Source organism: Aquarana catesbeiana, linkage group LG04 (assembly GCF_042186555.1).
Source record: "Aquarana catesbeiana isolate 2022-GZ linkage group LG04, ASM4218655v1, whole genome shotgun sequence".
Classification (NCBI taxonomy): domain Eukaryota; kingdom Metazoa; phylum Chordata; class Amphibia; order Anura; family Ranidae; genus Aquarana; species Aquarana catesbeiana.
In genome coordinates this window covers 565089078-565111084 of record NC_133327.1, presented here as the reverse complement: position 1 = coordinate 565111084, position 22007 = coordinate 565089078, and the positions used below count along the sequence as shown (strand labels likewise).

The 22007-nt window shown below is 44.7% G+C and overlaps 1 protein-coding gene across 1 annotated transcript; it reads right to left on the bottom strand.

The window, feature by feature from the left end:
• Positions 1-594: 594 nt before the first annotated feature.
• On the bottom strand, positions 595-16147 carry HNRNPU (heterogeneous nuclear ribonucleoprotein U). Its single transcript, XM_073628024.1, has 14 exons — positions 15429-16147; positions 10551-10647; positions 10395-10468; positions 9109-9248; positions 8926-9025; positions 7858-7970; positions 6753-7016; positions 6554-6673; positions 5297-5419; positions 4524-4692; positions 2433-2708; positions 2123-2310; positions 1943-2017; positions 595-1643 (listed from the first exon to the last, which is right to left on the bottom strand). Exons 1-14 carry the CDS (start codon positions 15982-15984, stop codon positions 1590-1592), a joined length of 2349 nt encoding a protein of 782 aa, XP_073484125.1. The 5' UTR covers positions 15985-16147; the 3' UTR covers positions 595-1589.
• Between the last annotated feature and the right edge of the window lie 5860 nt (positions 16148-22007).

Below are 22007 nucleotides of genomic sequence, written 5' to 3'. Positions count from 1 at the left end.
ATAAGGGGAGGGAAGATCCCTTCTTATAAAAAGGGATTCACGGAGATGTACAACTTACCAGAGACTTGTTAGTTAAATAGTAATCAAGCATGTACTTTTATTTAGAAAGTCAGTTCATAGTAGTTGCTCCCATCCATAGTTAAAAGACGGGAGACTGCTTGTCAAACTTTACCTCAAGGGCATTAAGCCACAGAACGTCAGGTGCTCCAAAGCATTTTGTACCATTCAGCTGAGATATAGGTGGCATTCCCTCCATGTAACGGGATACTTTATACCATGCTTCTCATCGCAGGGTTGGGACACCGCTGAACTGCCTTGAACAAGTCTTGGGTAGCAAAATAAAGCAGCAGGTGTATATCTGAGGCGAGTGCCACGCCATGGCCTTTGAGATGTGCATACGGACCAAGGCCAGGCTGCTGTAAGTGGACAGGATCCCAATCCACTACTTTAGAGTGGAAAGAGTGTGGACATCAGCACAATCCATTGATCTCTTTAATTGCAATCAAGTCTATGCATAAATGAAGAATAACGTGGCAGTTGTATGGGGACGGGATTATATTTAACGTTTTTGACAATCCCAAAAACACGACAGTGTAAATTCATTTGTTTATTGCAAATAAAATGCTATTGATGGTTTCCAGCTCACCCTCTTTAGAGGTTAGCAGGCAAAATATAAAGAACTGACATTTTAAGAAAGAAATGCTATCTAATAAATGTACTCACAATATATTTAGTTTACAATGATGGTGCAACTACAAGCACACTAGGCAAATAAAAATTGCAAGGGACGGGTAAGTGGGAGATACAAACACAGCTAACTTCATACAGATCCCATCAGACAGCTAGATTTACAACAAGTTTAGTTTAATAAGAAACAGGCATATCAAGCCTATTCTTTGTAGAATCGAAGTGTTTTAACAAATGGAGAAAATATCAAACCTTCACAAGTTGAAGTCTCTGCGGTTTCCAGAGGTAAAGTAAAACATTAAATATCTAACACACCAACCTCACTTCCTCAGAAAGCCATTTTAGTGCATTCCCCTTACAGCCTTCCAAGATCTAACAAGCCAGGATGTTTGCTCCCTAAGCTAGCAAGATGGAGGTTAAATAAAGAATGACTGATTATCTGAGGACCACTACAAAACTGAGCCACAAACTTAAACAGCAAATCCCTGACTTCCTTTCCATGCACGGTTACTGTTAAGGGATTCTATTCCTAAAATAATGACACAAAGTACAAAGCGATCTCTTTACTTCATAGAATTTAGAAATTAAAAAAAAAAACATTACAGAGAAAAATGGAGAACCCTGAAATACTGACATTCTTTATCGTGCACAATGCTAAGGTTCTTATTACTTTAAAAACTGTAATTAAAAAAAATAAAAAATAAAAATTGTACAAAAAAAAAAAACGCAACTAAAAACAAATGTTTAACAAAACCAATAAAGAACCCGCAGGCACTTCCTCTTGTGGAATGTTTTTTTTTTTTGTTTTGTTTTGTTTTAAAAAAGTTAACCTAAAGAAAACAGTCGACTTCTTGTGAAGGTTTTGAAGAGAAATATGTATCAGTTCATTTTTATTTGGGTATTCAATAATATCCTTGGTGGTACTGCTGGCTCCATGGCTTTTGACCCCAGTATTGCTGCAATTAGAAAAAGGGGTAAATATTAACATGTTAACAAGCTTGTAAGCTTAGACGCCAACAAGAATTGCTTAGGTCATGTGTAACATTTTAATAAAATGTCATCCCAAAAAATTAAAAACTAGGAGCCCAATAAAAATGACATACCAAGAAATCCAGTATCAAGACTTGAATATGCTACAATATGTGGATGACAAGAAACTAAAAGTTTTATGTTGGATGCCTCACTGTTATTAGTTCCAGTAAACTGAAGACCATTCCTAATGAGTGATGCTTTCACCTACATAGATGATACTTACACCCGGTTGCTGCCACTGGTTGTACCCCTGAGAATGGTTTTTGAAACCACGATTGCCTCCCCTTCCTCTAAAATTCTGTAAATTTAAGAAGGAAAAGATTCATCAGTTACATTGCAATTCTGAAAAGAATCTGGTTAACTAAAGAAAATGCCATTTTTTTTTTTCTTTTTAGAAAGTTACCTGGTTGTAGTTTCCACGGTTGGGCATTCCAGCTCCACCACCACCGCGACCAAAGTTTCCACGGTTACCATAACCACCTCCTCTGTTGTGATAGACAGGTGCACGAGGATATGGGTATCCAACTGCTCCTCCTCCTCCACGCTGTGGCATGTTACCCCCCCTCCTGTTGAATCCACGGTTCATCGGGGCTAAAAAAAAAAAAAAATAAGGTAGATTCACCATCTTAAATTTGGCCCTGTGACCAGTCACCATGAAAAAGTATGTAAAATCCATAATGTGTCCCTTTTAGAAATCGGACATTGTTACATACCTCCACCACGGAAGTTCCCACCACGCATATTATATCCTCCACCTCCGCCTCCGCGACCTCTGTGCCCACCATGTCCGTGCGGCATACCGCCTCTAGACTTGTTATTTTTGTTCTTGTTTACTTTCTTAGAGCCAACATTTTGCTTCTTCTCAGGAGGAAGAGCTTTCTTGCTTTCTTCTTTGTACAGCTCTACAAGTTTCTCAGCTTCTTCTTTTTGCAGTTCCACGTAAGTTATTTCATCAAAGCACTCGCTAGCTTCTGGCAGGGTAAGATTCCCTACAAAAGAAGATAAAATGCTCAACTTGTAACACAAGATAGATGTTGATGCTATTTGAACTTGGTTTGAAGTGGTTGAAAACCTCAAAGCACATCCTTCTACTGTATATTGTGCATTTGTCTCTAGCCAGTTTTGAGTGGGATTTCTCTGCTGCCTGGTTCTCCTGTTACCTGCAGGAGAGTTATCTGAAAGTTTTTCCCCCAACAGATTAGATTAAAAAGGTGAAGAGGGAGGAGAGCTCCAGCACGCAGCCTGCGATTGACAGCCACAGCAGTGCTTGTTCTATGTAGCATGAAGGAGGCATGTTCTTTCCCACCAATCAGCACTCAAGAGTTCTTGGCTCTTAGCTGTGAAGTGGGAATTCAGATCCACGCTTTGTGCTGCTGTAAAATGCTGACAGATTCTATGCAAGTTCTGTGTTGTTGAAGACTACAGAACAAATGGTTGTAGACAACTTGTGAAGAAGGATTTGTCCTTTCCCTGTATCACCCAGAGGCTAGTCAACCAGGGCTGGGCAGGAGGCGCGGCTGCCTTGGGCACTGTGGTATAATGTGAGGTTCGGGGGCACCACAAGGAGAGAACTGTTCTAGGAGGGGAAATTTGGGGAGGTAGAGGATTTGTACCCGAAAGGGGAGATGGGGGGGGGGGGTAATTGTGATGGGAGCATATGTGGAATGAGGGGATTTGAGCTAAACATGCAGATTAGCATTTGTTTTTTGCTGACAATAATGCTCATCTTGGGGGGGGCCCCAATCTGGGCTCTAGATGACCTTGTGCCACCACTGATATAAACCATTAAAGATTGATAATTCAATTTTGAAATTCCAAATCCTGCCTAGGCCAAAGAAGTTTAAAGTATTAAAGAAAATATGGAGCTGCTGATCTTCCAAGAATGCAAAGGTTTTGATAACTCAGTGCCAACATTACATCCTGAATCCCTCACCGCAGAACATGCAGATAAGAAAAATCAAACTGTTTAAAAGGAATTATCTGTATATCTATTCTGGTTGTGTCTCAAATCTCATAAGGGGATGATCACGTCAGCCTTAATCACAGGACTCGATGTCCGCGATTGTGTCACGGAGAGGTAGAACGGGGAGATGCTTTTATAAACAAAGCATTTCCCCGTTCTGCATTGTGTCATGACAGAGATCACTGCTCTGTCAGCAGGCATCAAGAGCAGTAATCGCTGTCATGTGTGTTGAAGCCCACCCTCCCCCCAGTTAGAATCACTCCCTATGACACTTAACCCCTTCACTGCCAGTGTCATTTACATAGTAATCAAATGCATTTTTATAGCACTGATCGCTGTATAAATGACAATGGTCCCAAAATAGTGTCAAAAATGTTCGATGTGTCCGCCATAACGTTGCAATCCTGATAAAAATCACAGATCACCATTACTTAAAAAAAATTATATGAAGAAAAATGCCATAAAAACTATCCTCTATTTGGTAGATACTATAAATTTTGCGCAAACCAATCAATATACGCTTACTGGGATATTTTTTTTTTTTTTTACCAAAAATATGAAGATTACATATCAGCCTAAACCAAGGAAGAAAAAAAAATTGTTTATATATTTTATGGGGGATATAGTAAAAATAAAAAAAAAATTTTAAAAATTGTTTTCGAAAGTATCGCTTTTTTGTTTATAGCAAAAAAAAAAAACAAACAAACTGCAGAGCCGATCAAATACCACCAAAAGATCGATCCATTTGTGAGGGGGAAAAAAAAAAAAATCCCCATGATATAAAATCCAATACATTTGTGTCATAAATTTCCCTGCCAAGTGCGATTAAGGTTGGACTTACCTTTCATTTTAAGTAAAGCGTGCTCTGGAAGGTCTTTTCCCTCCACTTCAGCCTTTTTCTGTGTCCGCTCTTTATACACTTCATCACTTGGGCACACAACAACAGCTTTACGTTGAAAGCCTGCAAACAGGCACATTTTCCTCCTCTGAGCCGCCACAGACACATTGGTCTATCAGGAAAGAAAAACAAGTTTAAGTGTACAGTGCAAGCATAGGCGTGTCCCTATCTGAGGAAGTGTGTTGACTTAAAGATCAGAGGCTGCCCACCCAAATATGACACAAACTGATCTGCATGGATAGACTCTGCTTGAACACCCCTCACCTTCCCTTCTTACCCCTTTTTCTCCAGGGTTTAAAAAAGGTCTAGATTGTTGAGGTTTGCTTCTTTAATATAGATATACAAAAACGTAATTAACTGGTTGCTGTGAGAACTTTCGTTTGTTTAAATTTAACAGGAAAAGTTTAACCCGGGGAACCCATAAAAAGAAAAAAAATTGATAAATTTATATTCTGGTCCCAAAAGGGTATCCATAAATCCAAGAGTGGGTAGTCAGATGGATTTTCAGTTATCTCCAGCTGAGAGGATATTTCTTTCTAATCTAGTTTAGAGCAATAGTCAATCCACTGCTATGAAATATACCACTAATGTTACATAAATTAAGCCTCTACCCCCAAGAAGCAGGGTGAAATCACTGAAACGTCTCATTACAGCAGAGAAAGAACCAAAAATATAAATGCAATTTAACATTTGGATACAATTACAGAAAGACTTACTTGATCTAGAATGTAGTTTCTCTTCTTACGAGCTGCAATTTCAATGAATTTGCTAAGGCATTGTGGAGCCCTCTGAAGCAAAGCATTTAGCTTGGAAGGGTCAGTTGTCTTTTTATTACCAACCTACAGCAAAAGATTACCATTGAGATGTCAGTTTTTCACACACTAGTTCCAAAGAGCATGACATTTAACACATCTGTATAAAAAGCTAGACTTAGACTAAAACCTGAACACTGAACAGGTAATTTGTAAACTTGTTTTGTGAATTTTTACTCTTTAAGCATGCCACTACATAGAACCTTTAATTCCAAGAACTAAATCCACCTAGGAAGCTGCAATCTTAGCCTCTGATCTGCAGTTACCGTACCGCACACGTGTTCAGCTGTGACATCAGCCATTCTGATGGCATGACAGTTCAGTTGAGAGCTGACATAAGCACACTGGCAACAGTATCACTGAGGGTATTCCTTTAATGTAAATTTGAAAAATTGGTCTTAGTTCTATTTAAAAAATTCCTAGTGATGAAACAATTACATCCCTGGATGGCTGCTTCTCCCCAGGGCATTGGGTTTTCAACTCCTTGACTGGCCAGCAGGGGGCGATATCCCAAGCCATGCGCACATGAGTCTCATTCCTGTACAGCCTCAGTCAGAATGTGCTACGCATGGGCAGCTGAGTGTACATTAGAAGACTGGGCAGACAGGCAAGTGTCTTACTGCAGAAGAAATGTAGAGTCTCTTCTGCAATAAAGCTGCCTGTTCGCTATTTTTAAAGTTTCAGATTTAGGTCCACTAAGATTCTCCACACAGACATTTCTACTTTAAGGACCAATTCACACAGCATGCAGTCCAGTGCATTTTTTTGTGCATCAAAAACACATGGAAAGTAGGTTATATGGTTTTCAATGGCATAGTTCACCCAGTACTTACAGTTCCGGGGGAAAAAAAAAAAACCCATTATCAAAAGTGTACCGGAACACGTCCTTTTTTTAAAGTTGAGAAAAGAAAAGGAAAATTTACTAGACTGCACCAAAACACGCATGCAGAAAAGCATCTCAAACGCATCCTGACTGCATCTGTGGTGTGAACTGGCCCTAAAACCTTGTTCCCTCACAATAAAACTAGCAGCCAGTCTTTCGAATGACTGTTAACTTGTACAGTAGTGCCACAGCATGTTGGGAAAAAGCACAAAAAGGAAACTAGGAGAGAACAGCTTTGAATCCCTACTCAAAATGTTGACAGCATCTGAAATTCTTACCATCATTTTCTCCATGATGTTATTTGTTCCAAGGACATTATACTTTCCAGGATTTTCTGTTGTATGTTTAGTTACCCATGATGTTTTTCCAGCTCCAGGCAAACCAATCATCATGATAACCTAAGAGACATTCGTTAGTCATTATGTAGCAGACATTATGCTGTGCAATGTGCCAAAACAGCAAAGTTAAAATTCTCACCTCACAATCTTTTTTCTGTTCAGGCCCCAGGGGTCCTCTCTCACGGTCTTCCAATGCAACATTCTGAATAAATGTATATCCTTCAGGGGCTGGGAAGAAAGGCTCAGCCTGCTGACCAAAGTTGAATTCTACAGCACAATTGTGACACAGGACATGAGGGAAGAGATTCTTGTCTGCAAGAGCTTCTTTTTCGACTTTAAATGCCACTCCAAGATCCTTGCCATTTTTTGCATAAGACAGCTCCAACTCATCACCATCAAAATTCTGCAAAAATAAGGAAAATGACCCATTACCGAGACTATTCACACTACACAAGCCATCTGCAATTACTTCTAAAATGTTCTTCAGTATCCCCTGGGTTGTCTTAGTATGTAGGCAGTGCAGGGAAGTATCTTAAGGATCTCAGATTGTTCAACTAGGACAACCCAGGTGCACCTGCCAGGACCATTAGACACTGCTTGTTAGTGGAATTCATTTTACATTATAAATAAAAAGACAAGATTTTCTGTCGAACTGGAAAAACTTGAGCTGGGAAATATGTCCCAGGATTTCTATGGCAAGGCCATAAGGCCCCTTTCACACATGCAGACCATCAGCTGTTCAGTTTTTACACCCACTACTAGTCCGCTTACGTTTTTCGTCTGTTAATTTTTTTTTTTTTACAGCACAAAAATAGGACTTTGATCCATTTAAAAAAAAAAAAAAAAAAAAACAGATGTGGATGTAAACTGATGAAAATAGATGATCATCCGTTTTTCCATAGAGATGCATGGATGTCCACTGATGGATGAAAAATGGACAAACTGTCCACATGTGTAAAAGGGGCCTAAGACAGTTATTCGACCGCACCCCACCACAATTAAAATATACTGCCACAGGCAACCATGCCTATACTATGGGCATTACACTAGCTAAATATTCGTAAGCAGTAAAGCGCTTTAAAATAAGCCCTTCCAATCTCTCGATCTGCTTATGTTAAGTTATTCATTACCAGATCCCCCAAGATTCATAACTGCAAAATGTTGCATATGCTACTGCGAAAAAAAACAAAAAAAAAAACAAACAAACACACACACACACACACGACAATTGATCAAGAACTTACAGCCAAACAAGTGATTACATCATTCTCATCATACGTCTCGCCATAGTCTTCTGCTTCACTGTTGGAACATTTGGATCCTTTCAAGGAATAGCCATAAGAGTGTTGTTCTTCACCTACAAGTTAAATGAAGTTTTGAAGTGAATTTTTTACCTATATAATTTTTAAACACAAGCGAGTTTGCATCCATGTTGTCTGGGCTGATAAGCCCAAAAAAAAAAAAAACTTTGCATGCACAGCTCAGTATACAATTTCAACAGTGCCGAGATGAATAAACTTCTACACATGCACAGGAGTGACGCTAACAAGGCTAATGAAAAACGGCCTGTGCTCAGTACCTGGAAGCTGGCCGCCCATGTCAGCGGCTGGTGGCAGCTCTAGAATACTGCAGGTTTAGTTACACTTTAACACAAGTTTCAGCATGAAACTAATGTATGAAGGGCAGGGTTATCTAAAAGCTTTGAAAATGCTCTGGTAAAAGCTTGCCATTAAGATTTAAGTGGCTTTCTTGAAGCCTTGCAAGCACTATTCAGCTCCAGTTTGGGAATGTAAATAAGTCAACCTTGGCACCTGAAGTCAATAACTATCATAGGGTTTGAGTGGCGAGAACAATGCTCCCCATCTGCAGAAGCAATGAGGATTTTTACTCCCAGTGTTTTAAAGCTAAAAGAAAACCAGCTGCTGTGAACAGTGCAATCTGTCCAGTCTTAATTTGAAGAAATATTGGGGGGGGGGGGGGGGGGGTGAAGCTGGGTAGTGCCTTGGCTATGAAGCTGTTTACTGACAGCAAGGGTAGCTCCCCATCGGATGCTGCATGGAAACCAGGGGGAGTAGTCATGGTACAAACCTAAACTGGAACGAGGGAAAGGATTAAAAGATAAAGCTGCTAAATGGTATGTTTTAACAGACCTGATAAATATTAGTGTATGTACACCCTTACTTAACCAAACTTATTACATTAGATTACCTTCCAATCAAGATATAAGGAAGAAACTTGTGTTTGCAGGCATTTAAAGATAATTAGGGAAGACTTATCAAAACTCAAGTGTTACATACAGCACGCTAACCTACCCAATATAGATCCACATGAACTCAGGGACCAACCAACACGCACTTCATGAACTTCAAGGTCTTTAGCATACAAATGTTTCACTGGGATCTTTTCTGTAACCTGGGGAAAGCAGCAAAATATAGTCACTTGAGCTAAAAATAATGGAAGACTTAACACATTCTGATCATCAACTCGCTACTTACCTTCATTTCAAAGCACACTTTGCCCTTAGAAACACCATATGTAGCCCTGCCACCAGCCCACAAAAAGGCAAAACTCTCCATAGTGAGGGAAGAGGCACTTAAGCGATCCCGGGAAATTTTGAAATGTAGGTCACAGTTATCTAAAGAGAAAACACAACTTGTGAGAAAACATTTAAGTTGATTTTACCATTTTCACCCTTCACGGAGTATACAATGTTTTTTATCCACTTCAGCGCCTGAAGATTTTACCCCCTTCATGACCAGGCTATTTTTTGCTATAGCTCACTGTGCGATTAACTGGTAAATGCATGGTCTTGCACCGCTGCACACAATTTTTATTCCCCCCCCCCCCACACAGGGCTCTTTTGGTGGTATTTAATGACCACTGGGTTTTTTGCAATTAACGAAATGACTGAAAGGTAATATAATTTTACTTTCTGCTATAAAAATATATCCAATCAAATTTCTTCATAAATTTTAACCAAAATGTATTCTACTACATGTTTGGGGGGGGGGGGGGGGGATCTCAATAAGCATATATTGATCGGTTTGTGTGAAAGTTATAGTGCCTACAAAACTATGGTATATAGACACTGGAATTTTATTTTTATTCTTTTATATACTAATAGCATGATCAGTGACTTAGGACAGTGACAGGCAATCTGACACTGATGCTGGCGAGGAACTGACATCAATAAAGTCATCAGTGATAATACTATACAGTGCCACTGCACTAATGACACTGGCTGGGAAGGGGTTAACATCTAGGAGGAATCAAAGGCTTAAATGTGTGCTGCTTTTACAGATTGAGCTCAAAGTTTCTCATCCACGATTTGCTTCTGATCAACAGGTCTCGGCTGTGAATCATCGGGCAAAACCTAGGCCAGCCATACGTGGTGCTAATCTTTAATGGGCAGGCTGAATGTACCAAGTTGATCGACCATCTTGGGTACAACCTGCCTGCTGGATTCTCTTGGGATCGATACATGGTTTTCTTCCCATCCACCCCCACGCAAGACAATGGACCAGCAGGAGGGATTCCCGCAACAACACTATCTGTGTTGATGGGGGAAAGAGCGAATTTCTTTCCTACAACCCGTGGTTAGCTACGTGTATGGCTACCTTACCGACAAGCTCCCGCTGTGTAAAAATCGGGGGGGCTCGTTCGATACCCAAAGGTAAGCAGTGATGAAGGGGTACATCACTTTGCCTACATACATCGCAGGCAGGCAAGTAATCTGGAAATTGACACTGTGCAGAAAATATAAAAAAATAATTCTACTTACATGTGTCAAGAAGAACATTTGTGTCATCCACCTTTTCATCTTCCTCATCGACCGGTGGCTGCGGTGATTTGGACCTATAGATAGAATATTGATTATAAAAATTAGAAACCAATGACACATGAAAAATTTAAAAAAAAAAAAAAAAATTGTACTAACCTGCTGTATTTGTTTTCTTCAATGTACTCAAAATAACCACGCCCATGATCCTCACGTGGCCTTTTCACTCCTCTTTTCTTATCCTTTTCTTTGCCTTCTAAAGTAAAAAAGAAAATGTAGTACTTAAAACGATTGCCAGCATTTAATGTTTATGCAAAGCATAATGGTCATTACAGCACATTATACAAGTCAGCTGAACACCTCAATTTCCTCAATGTTGAGTATAGCAAGATCTTCACAAAATGTACAAACATGAATAAGGATATCATGCTGACAAAGTAACCACATTAGGCCCCTTTCACGCAGGTGATTTGATCAGATCCGCCTGTCAGTTTTTCAGGCGGACCCGATAGGACCCTCCGGTCTATGGAGCAGTGGATGTCATTGGATACATCCGCTGACACATGCCATCTGATCCTGTCCACCAAAAACAGACGGTAGTCCTATTCCCCATCCAGCTGGCATCGGATGGAAACAGACAGGCGTTCCATTTCGATCCGATTGCCCCATAGAGAGCAGGAATGTGTCCGTGTTGCTCTGCATAGCGGAGTGGACACAGACCTGTTGTATGCCCGCTCAGCGGGGATCAGTGGAGAGATCCCCCGCCAAGCAAGTGGATTCCACTTCAGATGGATCCATGTGAAAGGGGCCTTAGTTATCCACTTTTAAACTTATTCTAAAGTTCAGAAAAGGGGTTGTAGCAGCAATGGTAATACAAGTCACAGAAACCCACTACCTGTCTGTCAATGTCCAATGTTATACTACAGGTCAAAAAAACCTTGGGGTTTCTCAACATGCTGTATTTTTGAAAGCACTTATTAACTGCATTACATGAAGGCAGGTTGTTTGAAAGGAGTTGAGCAACTCACTGACAGCACACATGGTGTGCAACATGGGAACCCTATAGCAGGAGGTGAGCAGGGATGAGATGGGACTGAGCAGCAGAGCTGGGGGGGCCAGAGCACAAGTAACTAGCAGAGGCCAAAAGTGGTGAGCAGCATGGGGGCAATATAGCGGAAGGCAAGCAGGGATCGAAGAGAGCAATCAGCAGAGCTTGGGATACTGAGCATGGGGATCTGCTGAATGAAGGTACTAATGAGCTGGGGTCCTACCGGGCACCTTTAACACAAATAGAAGGCAAGCACACGCAGGGCATTTGCCAAGCTTCATTAAAGGAGAAGTCCAGCCAAAGCTTGTTTGGCTGGGCTTCTATGGGTTACAGAAGTGCAGTCAGTTTTGCACTCCTGTGACCAGTTTTCAGCAGAGAGCGAACTGAAGACCACTCTCTGCTGACGTCATGGATATCGGTCCAGCCAGGCACCACATCATCACGACAATAAGGTCTGGATCCGCCAGGTGCCTGGACTGACACTCGTCTCAGAGCACTGAGAGACTAAGCTGGCCTTCCCCCACCCCCTCTACAGCGCAGCGCTCCAATGAGTGTGGAGGAAGAGGAGCAGAGAGCTGTGACTGAGTCTACGGGGGGGGGATAAAACATTTCCTTTAAAAAGGGGCTGTAAAGTCAGGAGGTTTTTTTTATCTTAAGATAAAAAGCCTTCTGTGTGTAGCAGAGCCCCCCTCATACTTGCCTGAGTCCAATTCCTATCCAGCAATGTCCACGTGTCTCGGCCCTCCGAAACCATCCCTCCCGATTGGCTCCAACACAGCAGCGGCACTATTGGCTCCTGCGTCTATCAAAGTCCCCACATAGCAAACTGCTTGCTGTGGGCGGCACGAGCACAGGAGAGGGACCCAAGAAGAGGAGGATCTGGGCTGCTCTTTGCAAATCCACTGCACAGGGCAGGTAACTAACTTTTTTTTATAAAAATAAACACCATGCTGCAGGGGTAGCTTTAAAGGGGTAATCACTTTAAAGCTTCAAAATAGCATGTTGAAGTGGTAGGCGCTTTAAAGTCAAAACAAGTGTAAATGAGTCCTAACTGATCCAAATAGCATTTTATATTGAAAAATTAGAAAATAATATAATGTATATAGGTCACTGGGGGAAGGGATAGGGAGACCAATGCTCAGATCTCACTTTTTCAAGCAAGGGCCAAGCTAAAGTGTTACGCCAAGCTGCCATAATAAAAAAATGATTACTCAAAGTGTACTCCCATACACCCCTTAGCCTTTGTTTACATTGAAGCAACTTGTCATGCGATTTGACAAGTCGAACCCTATTGCCAGCAATCGCACTGTTGAAATCTGTGCGACACCATCTTTGCAGTGACGCATCGAGTTCCTGCACTACTTTTGGTGATTTCAGATGCGACTTGCATAGACATCCGCACAAACGTCTTCCAAGTCACACCAACATGTGGCTTTGAAATGGTGTGATTTCAGATGAACTTGCACGATTTCAAGCTGCAGCCAATGTGACGGAGGGCTTAGGAGGTAGTAAACTCCCCTCTAATTTTTACCTACAGATAGGCTCATAATAAAGCTTACCTGTAGGTGAAAATAATCTCTTCTAAATGTGAAGTTTAGAAGATATTCCAGTGAGCAGCCAGTGACGTCACCAGTGCATGTGCTCTGAAGGAATGGCGCACCCGTGTGGTTTCTTCAGAGCTGTGTGCCACAGGCGTTACATCGCGGCATGGCCAATCAAGAGGCTGCAGCCAGCAAAACAGCACGCTGCTGGAGGGCTCATATTCAAGTAAAGTCTTTTATAAATTGCTAGGATGTGATGCATACTAGCACATTATGGCTTTACCTTGCAGGCAAGTTTTACAAAAAAAAAGTCTGACTGCTATAAGCCAGTTATAAATGGTTTGAATATCGGCTGGGTACCGGCTGAGTCTCAAACCATGTATGGGCAGGCTTATTGTACCCAAGTTGATTGATCAACTTGGGTACAACCAGCCTGTCAGATTTTTCATGCAATTATTGCTGGTATCTTAATAACTGTGTCCTCCCAGCAGGGAAGGCTCTGCATGCTGCTCTAGAGAAAAACACTTGATCCCCCCTCCCCAGTCAGTGTCGATGGGGAAAAAATACAAGCAATTTTCTTTCCTACAACCCATGGTTGCAGTGAAAAAAAAAAAAAAAAAAAAAAAACTATATGGGCGGCTTTAAAAATATTCAGTTCTTTAAGGGGAGGTCCAGCCCCCTCATGAAAAATCTTAATATACCGACACTTACCTGTCCACGGAGCCCGCGTTGTCGGCACCACCACCCATTCCTAGTAAGGGAACTGGGCAGTGAAGCCTTTTGGCCACACAGCTGGTTCCCTACTATGCAAATTCTAATTGGTATGGTGGCCAAACTTCCGAGAGAACGGGCTGCGGCCCCTGGAAGTGGGGAACAGTATCTGTCAAAAACTGTACCCCTTCCCCCTGAAAGATGGCACCAGAGCGGGGGAGGCAAGTGGAAGTTCCACTTTTGAGTGGAGCTCCGTTTTAAAATATGCAATTACATTTTTAAATGACATGAGGATGAAAACATGTGGAAATGCAAACAATGCCATGCTTCAAACTACTGAAATTTCACATGATTTATGGGAGCAAAACCAACTGTTCTGGAAATTTCCACTTATAAAGTTTCTGAATTAGCGTTCTATGTTTTTACCCACATGTACCAAAAAAAAAAACCCACGAGGATTAGACCAAACCTCATGCCCCAGGCTACACTGAAAGTAGAACGATCTTTATGTTCAGTCATCTGATCGATTTTTAAATCTCCGCTTAGCATAAAATAGTGATAATCTTCAGTGTGTATTAGTTGTGGTATTTTGGCTATAGGCCCATTTCACTAGACTGATTTCCTATTCCAAAGAAAGCCGTGCAAGTATTGATTTGTGATCCTCCAAGTACGAGTGACCACAAGTGATTCAAATAAACGTTCCCAACAAGAAAAATGTTTAAGTTCTATTGTCCAACACATGCACAGGTTTGTTAGAACCTAAAGAAAACTCTGCCACTGTCTATCCACATACTAGTACTGAAACAGAGCAGAAGCTCATCACACTGCTTGTCTAGAAGGTGAGTGGTTTTGGTTTCTCCTTAAAAATGATCATATACACCATCATTCCCTGCAACTAACATGATCAGAATTGCTACATGTGGCCATCACAAAGCAACAGAACACTGAGGGGATACGGGATATACCCCACAGAGTGCATCCCAAAATGGAGCTGCTGCAGATCCCCGCCCCAAACAGCTAAACAATGAGCAGCCAAATGTATAATGGCCTCCTCTGTCCTAAAGAAAAAAAAAAAAAAGGGGGTAGCAGGTGCGGGGTATGCCAGCCGGCTCATCACAGCAATGGGCCGCCAACAAGCTGCAGGCTCCTCCCCGGCCGGAAGTGACGTCACCAAATCAGAATCCCGCCGACACAATACTGCCTCGAGGAGTACGTGACCTGCAGCCCACTAGTGCGCTCAACGCAAAAGCCGGCCGCTATCCCTGAACCCACTACATAGGAAATCCTTCAACACACAACACTACACCTTCTGTACGGAAGGACAAACTACTGTACGGAAGGCCACCCATAGCCTGTCCTGTACAGAAGGGCTTTAATAGAATATCCCTGCACAGACTGTACGAAAGGCCCTTCATAGACTGCACGGAAGGGCCTCCACACACTATTAGCTGTACGGAAGGGCTTTAATAGAATATCCCCGTACAGACTGTACGGAAAGCCCTCCATAGACTGGCCCTGCACAGGCTGTACGGAAGGCCCTGCACACACTATTGGCTGTACGGAAGGCCCTGCACACACTATTGGCTGTACGGAAGGCCCTGCACACACTATTGGCTGTACGGAAGGCCCTGCACACACTATTGGCTGTACGGAAGGCCCTGCACACACTATTGGCTGTACGGAAGGCCCTGCACACACTATTGGCTGTACGGAAGTAGCCCTATCACACCCACTTACCGCCGCCTCTGCCTGCCGCTCCCGCCTCGTCCACCTTGATGGCCATGAGGGGTCGGGGCCCGCTGGGGACGCTCTCCGCATCCTGTTTGGTCTGATCTTTGGATCGGCCGTTCTCACTGGAGCCCTCCTCCTCATCCTCCTCCTCCTCTTCCTGGCCCACAGGGATGCCTTCATCTTCATCCTCCTCCTCTCCCTCCTGGAAGCCCTGGTCATCTCCATTCTCATCATCCAGTGCGGCGGCGGCAGCGGCCTCCTCCGCCTCTTCCTCCTCCTCTTCATCGCCGCCATTCTCTCCGCCTACCTCCATGCCTTCCTCGTCCTCCTCTTCTTCCTCCTCCCCGGTGCCGGTCTCCGTGTCTGCTCCTTCCGCGGTATCGCCGGCTTCATCCTTGGCCCCGCCGACCACCCCTCCGCCGGCCTCGCTCTCGTCATCCAAGGCGGCCTGCAGCCTCTCCATCAGGTCGGCCTTCAGCCCCTTATCGCTCAGCCGCCTCTTCTTCAGCTCTTCCTTCAACTCGGACACCTTGAGCTTCTTCACGTTCACTGGGGAGCTCATGTTGCCGGGGTGGAGAAGGATTTCTGAGGGAAAACCAAGTGCGGCGACGTTCTGTCTGCACTGCTCCTTCAAAATGGCGGCGCAAACAAGGACGGAGCGCGGTGTCCTCTGGGGGAGGAAAGTAGAGAATGAGCTCTACACTGCCGAGATCTCCAAGGTTCTATCGACTCCGCCCCCTGCACGGGGAGGGGCTCAGCATAAGCTGAAGACTATAGGGGCTCGTCAAGGTTCCACCCTGCATGGGGAGGGGCTTATAGCGGGAGAACGTAAAGACTGCCGGCCCCGCCCCCTGCACGGGGAGGGGTTTATAGCGAGAGACCGGCTCCGCCTCTACACGGGGAGAGGCTTAGCGGAAGCTCTGGATTATAGGGGCTTTCTAAGGTCCTACCCGCTCCGCCTTCTGCATAAGGAGGGGCTTATTAGCGCATGCGCCCTGGAGAGCCTGCCTCACCCTATAGTCAGCCCGCATTTCCCTTCCCTCAGGCATGCAGAAGAAAGGCGAACCCCCCCCCCTCCCATACAGCCGCCTTATACACACACTACACACCTTCGCTATACAGCAGAGCCCCTCTTACACAACGTTATATTACGCTGCGCCATCTATCCCGCAGCCACGCTCAGGGGGGCCGGTGACGTTGGGCGGGAGGGGCAACAATCAACCGTCACATACAGCCGCTCCTAAAGCAAGAGCGGCCGTACCGCCCCCACTACCGTATTCACCCCAGCGGCTAGAACACGAGGGGGATATTCCATTACTGTGGCCGTAATTACGGTATGAGCAGATTTTTCCTTGTAGAGATGACAAAGCAGTGGGAGGAGCCTTGTCCGCTTTACAGTCTATGGAGAGAATGTTTTCTGATGTGGAGAGCAGGAAAAATCTGGAACATTCTACCTGAGGGAGAGATGTGATCATAGATTCGAAGTTTTGGGAAAAACAATAAGTGTGCCTGATCTCTATGCAGTGCTTACAGCATGGTGCGCCTCTGACAGTTCGCTGCATGCGATTTCCACCTATAGGGTGGCTCCATTCACTTGCAGGATTGCAGTGAGGTCACCCTGATGTGTGTTCCCAGCTAGATCTGAGCACACACCTCCTGGAGGGATGCATGCGCAGTACGGGCAGCACTCGGGTAGAGAGCTGCAAGATTCTGACTAAAATGAGAATCACTATTTTTTCTGCTTAGAATTAAGTTCAAGATTCTTACGACCTACAAGGCCGATCCTGGGGTCACAGACTCCTGGGTGCAGAAATATTTCTGGTGCCTCCCATGTGGGCGTGGTCATCTTACCAACCCCTCCCCTTTACAAATGTTTCTATGGCAACAACTCAAACTCAGAGATGCTCCCCTAAGAAGTCTCCATTACCCTGGGATCCTCCCATGATCTTTTAACAATAAAGAAAATACAGGAAGAGCTTACACTGAGACCTGCAGGGGAATCTCTCTGATCCACACAGAGAGGGCTTCTGTTAGAGAGTCTGTTAGAGCCCCCAGACATGGTACAGGAGATGGTCAAAGACTGCAGACATAGTACAGGAGATGGTCAGAGACTGTAGACCTGCTACAAGAGATGGTCAGAGACTGCAGACATGGTACAGGAGATGATCAGAGACTGCAGACATAGCACAGGAGATGATCAGAGCCTGCAGACATAGTACAGAAGATGGTCAGAGACTGTAGATATGCTACAAGAGATGGTCAGAGACTGCAGACATGGTACAGGAGATGATCAGAGACTGCAGACATAGCACAGGAGATGATCAGAGCCTGCAGACATAGTACAGAAGATGGTCAGAGACTGTAGACATGCTACAAGAGATGGTCAGAGACTGTAGACATGATACAAGAGATGGTCAGAGACTGTAGACATGATACAAGAGATGGTCAGAGACTGCAGACATGATACAGGAGATGGTCAGAGACTGCAGACATAATACAGGAGATGATCAGAGGCTGCAGACATAATACAGGAGATAGTCAGAGACTGCAGACATAATACAGGAGATGATCAGAGACTGCAGACATGATACAAGAGATGGTCAGAGACTAGACGTGATGCAAAAGACGGTCAGAGACTGCAGTCATGGTACAGGAGATGGTCAGAGTCTGCAGAGATAATACAGGAGATGATCGGAGACTGCAGACATAGTACAGGAGATGATCGGAGACTGCAGACATAGTACAGAAGATGGTCAGAGACTGTAGACATGCTACAAGAGATGGTCAGAGACTGCAGACATGCTACAAGAGATGGTCAGAGACTGCAGACATAATAAAGGAGATGGTCAGAGACTGTAGACATGATACAAGAGACGGTCAGAGACTGCAATCATAGTACAGGAGATGGTCAGAGTCTGCAGACATAGTACAGGAGATGATCAGAGACTGCAGACATAGTAAAGGAGATGGTCAGAGACTGCAGACATGATACAAGAGATGGTCAGAGACCACAGACATGATACAAGAGATGGTCAGAGACCACAGACTTGATACAAGAGACAGTCAGAGACTGCAGACGTGATACAAGAGACAGTCAGAGACTGCAGACATGGTACAGGAGTAAATCTCAGATCAGAGGCTGCAGTTCCTATGGACGTTAGTAAATAATGGCCGATCGGTCCTCTCACCTGACCCAGCATTACAGCAACGGTTCCTCTGATCAGGAGTCAGCTCACTCTGAATTGCCCGTGACAACTCCCGCTGGGTAGCACCCAGATCTGTATTCTGGCAGTGACTCCATTCCTTTCTTCGCCAGTGATGGCACTAGGCTGTGTGGCTTTCCCTCTGGTGGTACAGGGCAGCGGGGTTCTCTCTCTGATGGTGTTCTCTCAGCACTGTCCTCTCCCTCTGGAGCCCTAGGTGCACTTCCCTGAAAGCTTCCCCGGGCTCCCGTCTCTCTCTCTCTCTCTCCCATTCAGCTGAGCATGCTGTGTGGGCTGCAGTTTCCATGTTACAATGGGGCTGCCAGTCCTCGGGACTATATGTCCCACAATCCTCTTCTCTGCTCCTTTTTCTATTCTATTTCTTCCCTGGCTGATATGAAGGCAGGGGAAGAAACATAGTGGACAGCTGTGCTGGCAAGCGCCGCTCACTAGTACAGCACCGCGCGCAAGGAGGAGAGGGAGGGGGGAAAGAAGAGCCCACAGCTGCAGTGGGGTCACTAGGTTTGGTGTCACCAGGTGCAGTAAAACATGGTGTCACCCCCCCTTCACCAACTATAGTCGCCCCTCAGTACAGACCCCCCTCCACTAAGTATAGACCCCACCTCCGTCAGTGCAGACCCCCCACTAAGTATAAACCCCTCACTCAGTACAGACCCCACCAGGACAAACCCCCCTCCATTAGTACAGACCCCCCCACCAGGACAAACCACCCCCTCCATTAGTACAGCCCCCCAGGACAACCACCCCCCCTCCATTAGTACAGACCCCCCCAGGACAAAGCCCCCTCCATTAGTAGAGACCCCCCCACCAGGACAACCCCACCTCCATTAGGGTACATAAAAACACCCGGCGGCAGCTGGAGAGGAGCGGACAGTGTGCAGCCACGTCGCCCAGGTGGATCACAGATCACAGCAGGCAGGAGTTAGTCACAGACAGCAGGAGGAGAACATGTGTCAGGCACGGACCGCCCCCCCCCCCCCCCCCCCAGCAACGTCACTGCGTGGCTGGTCTCTGTCCACACAGAGACAACCGCTCCGATCTCTGGCTGCTCCCCTTCTCTGACAGGAGGAGCAGCAGTGATGGGCAGAGAGAGCCGCCTCTGGACAAGGAGAGGAGGAGGAGGGAGGGGAGCACTCTGGCGCTTCAGCGCCCCCACCTCTCTGGCGCCCGGGTGCACTGCACCCCGTGCAGGATCGGCCCTGACGACGTAACATCATCTTTCACATTATACAAAAAATTTGGCCTAACTTTAGTGTTTAGTTTTATTTTTTTTTAATTAATTGAAGTGTATTTTTTCCCCAAAAAATGCATTTGAAAGACCGCTGCACAAATACAGTGTGACATAACATATTGCAACAATCTCTATTTTATTCTCAACCCTTCTCTTCTCCACTCTGCTATCGACAACCTCTACGACAAAATCTCACCCCTATCCTGCACCAACCTAGCCACCTCTGTCTACAACGCTTCACTTCTAGCCTCTCTGGACTCACTGGCCCCCCTCACTACACACAGAATCAGGCCCCGACCCCTTCAACCTTGGCAAACAGATGATTCTGGAAGTCTGAAAAAACATAGTCGTGCTCATGAGCGCCTGTGGCATAAGACTAATGCCCCGTACACACGATTGGACTTTCCAACAACAAATGTTGGATGTGAGCTTGTCGGAAAGTCCGACCGTGTGTATGCTCCATAGATCATTTGCTGTCGGACTTTCCGCCAACAAATGTTTGAGAGCAGGTTCTCAAATTTTCCGACAACAAAACTTGTTGTCGGAAATTCCGAGCGTGTGTAAACAAGTCCGACGCACAAAAGTCCACGCATGCTCGGAATCAAGCAGAAGAGCCGCACTGGCTATTAAACTTCATTATTCTCGGCTCGTTGTACGTCTTGTACGTCACCGCGTTCTTGACGTTCGGAATTTCCGACAACATTTGTTTGACCGTGTGTATACTAGACAAGTTAGAGCCAACATCCTTCGGAAAAAAATCCACGGTTTTGTTGTCGGAATGTCCGATCGTGTATACGGGGCATAAGTCTCAGAGAGATTTCAACCAATATAATCTGCCCTCCAAAAATACAATTCCAGCCTCCTCACTGCCAAGCAGACCTATTTTATCACTCTCATTAGCAACTTATCATCCCGCCCCCGTCAAGTCTTCTCTACATTTAACTCTCTACTTTGTCCTCCACCCGCCAACTCACTCACTGACCAGGAGATCGGCAATCACTTCAAACAGAAAATTGATACAATTCGCGAGGAGATCTCTACTGTTCAGATACCCTCCACGCTTTACAATTCATGCCCACATGTACAATCATTATTTCCCTCTTTCAACCCTACCACTATAGACGAGGTTGCTAAACTACTTGCTAATGTCCACCTTACCACCTGCCCTCTGGATCCTGTTGCCTCGCAAAAGCTACATTCACCCTCTGGCTCTATGCTACTACTCTCTAAACTACATCTTCAATCTCTCCCTCTCTTCTGGCATCTTCTCCAACTCTCTAAAACATGCACTTGTCAGACCCATACTTAAAAAGCCCTCACTGGACCCATCTAATCTTAACAACCAACGCCCCATCTCCTTGCTCCCCTTCTTATCCAAACTCCTTGAACGTCTTGTCTACAACCGACTGAGCGTCCACCTCGCTGATAATAGCCTTCTTGATCCCCTTCAGTCTGGATTTCGTCCTCAACACTCCACAGAAACTGCTCTCCTAAAACTAACAAATGATCTACTAACGGCCAAAACGACACTATTCTGTACTCCTACTCCTGGACCTCTCTGCTGCCATGGATATGGTTAACCACCACCTCCTCCTCAAAAAACGCCACGCCTTTGGTCTACGTGACTGTACTCTTCGCTGGTTCTCTTCCTACTTATCCAACCGCACCTTTAGCGTTTCTTACAACTCTACTTCCTCCTCTCTACTTCCTTTCTCTGTCAGGGTCCCCCAAGGTTCTGTTCTTGGACCTCTCCTATTTTCAATCTGCACCTCCTCCCTGGGTCAGCTGATAGCCTCCCATGGCTTCCAATACCACCTCTACGCTGATGACACCCAAATCTATTTCTCTACCCCTCAGCTCACTCCCTCTGTCTCCTCACGTATCATTAATTTACTATCAGATATATCAGTCTGGATGTCACACCACTTCCTCAAATTCAATCTATCCAAAACCAAACTTATAATTTTTCCTCCCCCATATGCCCCTTCCCCTTTGCCTGATCTCTCTGTCAAAATCGATGGCACAACTATAAGCCCATCCCCACATGCCAAGGTTCTAGGTGTAGTCCTGGACTCTGAACTCTCCTTTAAGCACCACATCCAATCACTGTCCAAATCCTGCCGCCTTAAC

What these genes read in the sequence shown, in the direction of transcription:
- HNRNPU (XM_073628024.1), bottom strand. Translation starts at nt 15,984, where the DNA reads ATGAGCTCCCCAGTGAACGTGAAGAAGCTCAAGGTGTCCGAGTTGAAG. An exon ending in AAATGTTCTTCTTGACACAT is followed by an intron (nt 9,249 to 10,394) that starts GTAAGTAGAATT and finishes TTTTCTCTTTAG; the next exon opens with ATAACTGTGACCTACATTTC. An exon ending in ATGTAATCACTTGTTTGGCT is followed by an intron (nt 7,017 to 7,857) that starts GTAAGTTCTTGA and finishes TTATTTTTGCAG; the next exon opens with AATTTTGATGGTGATGAGTT.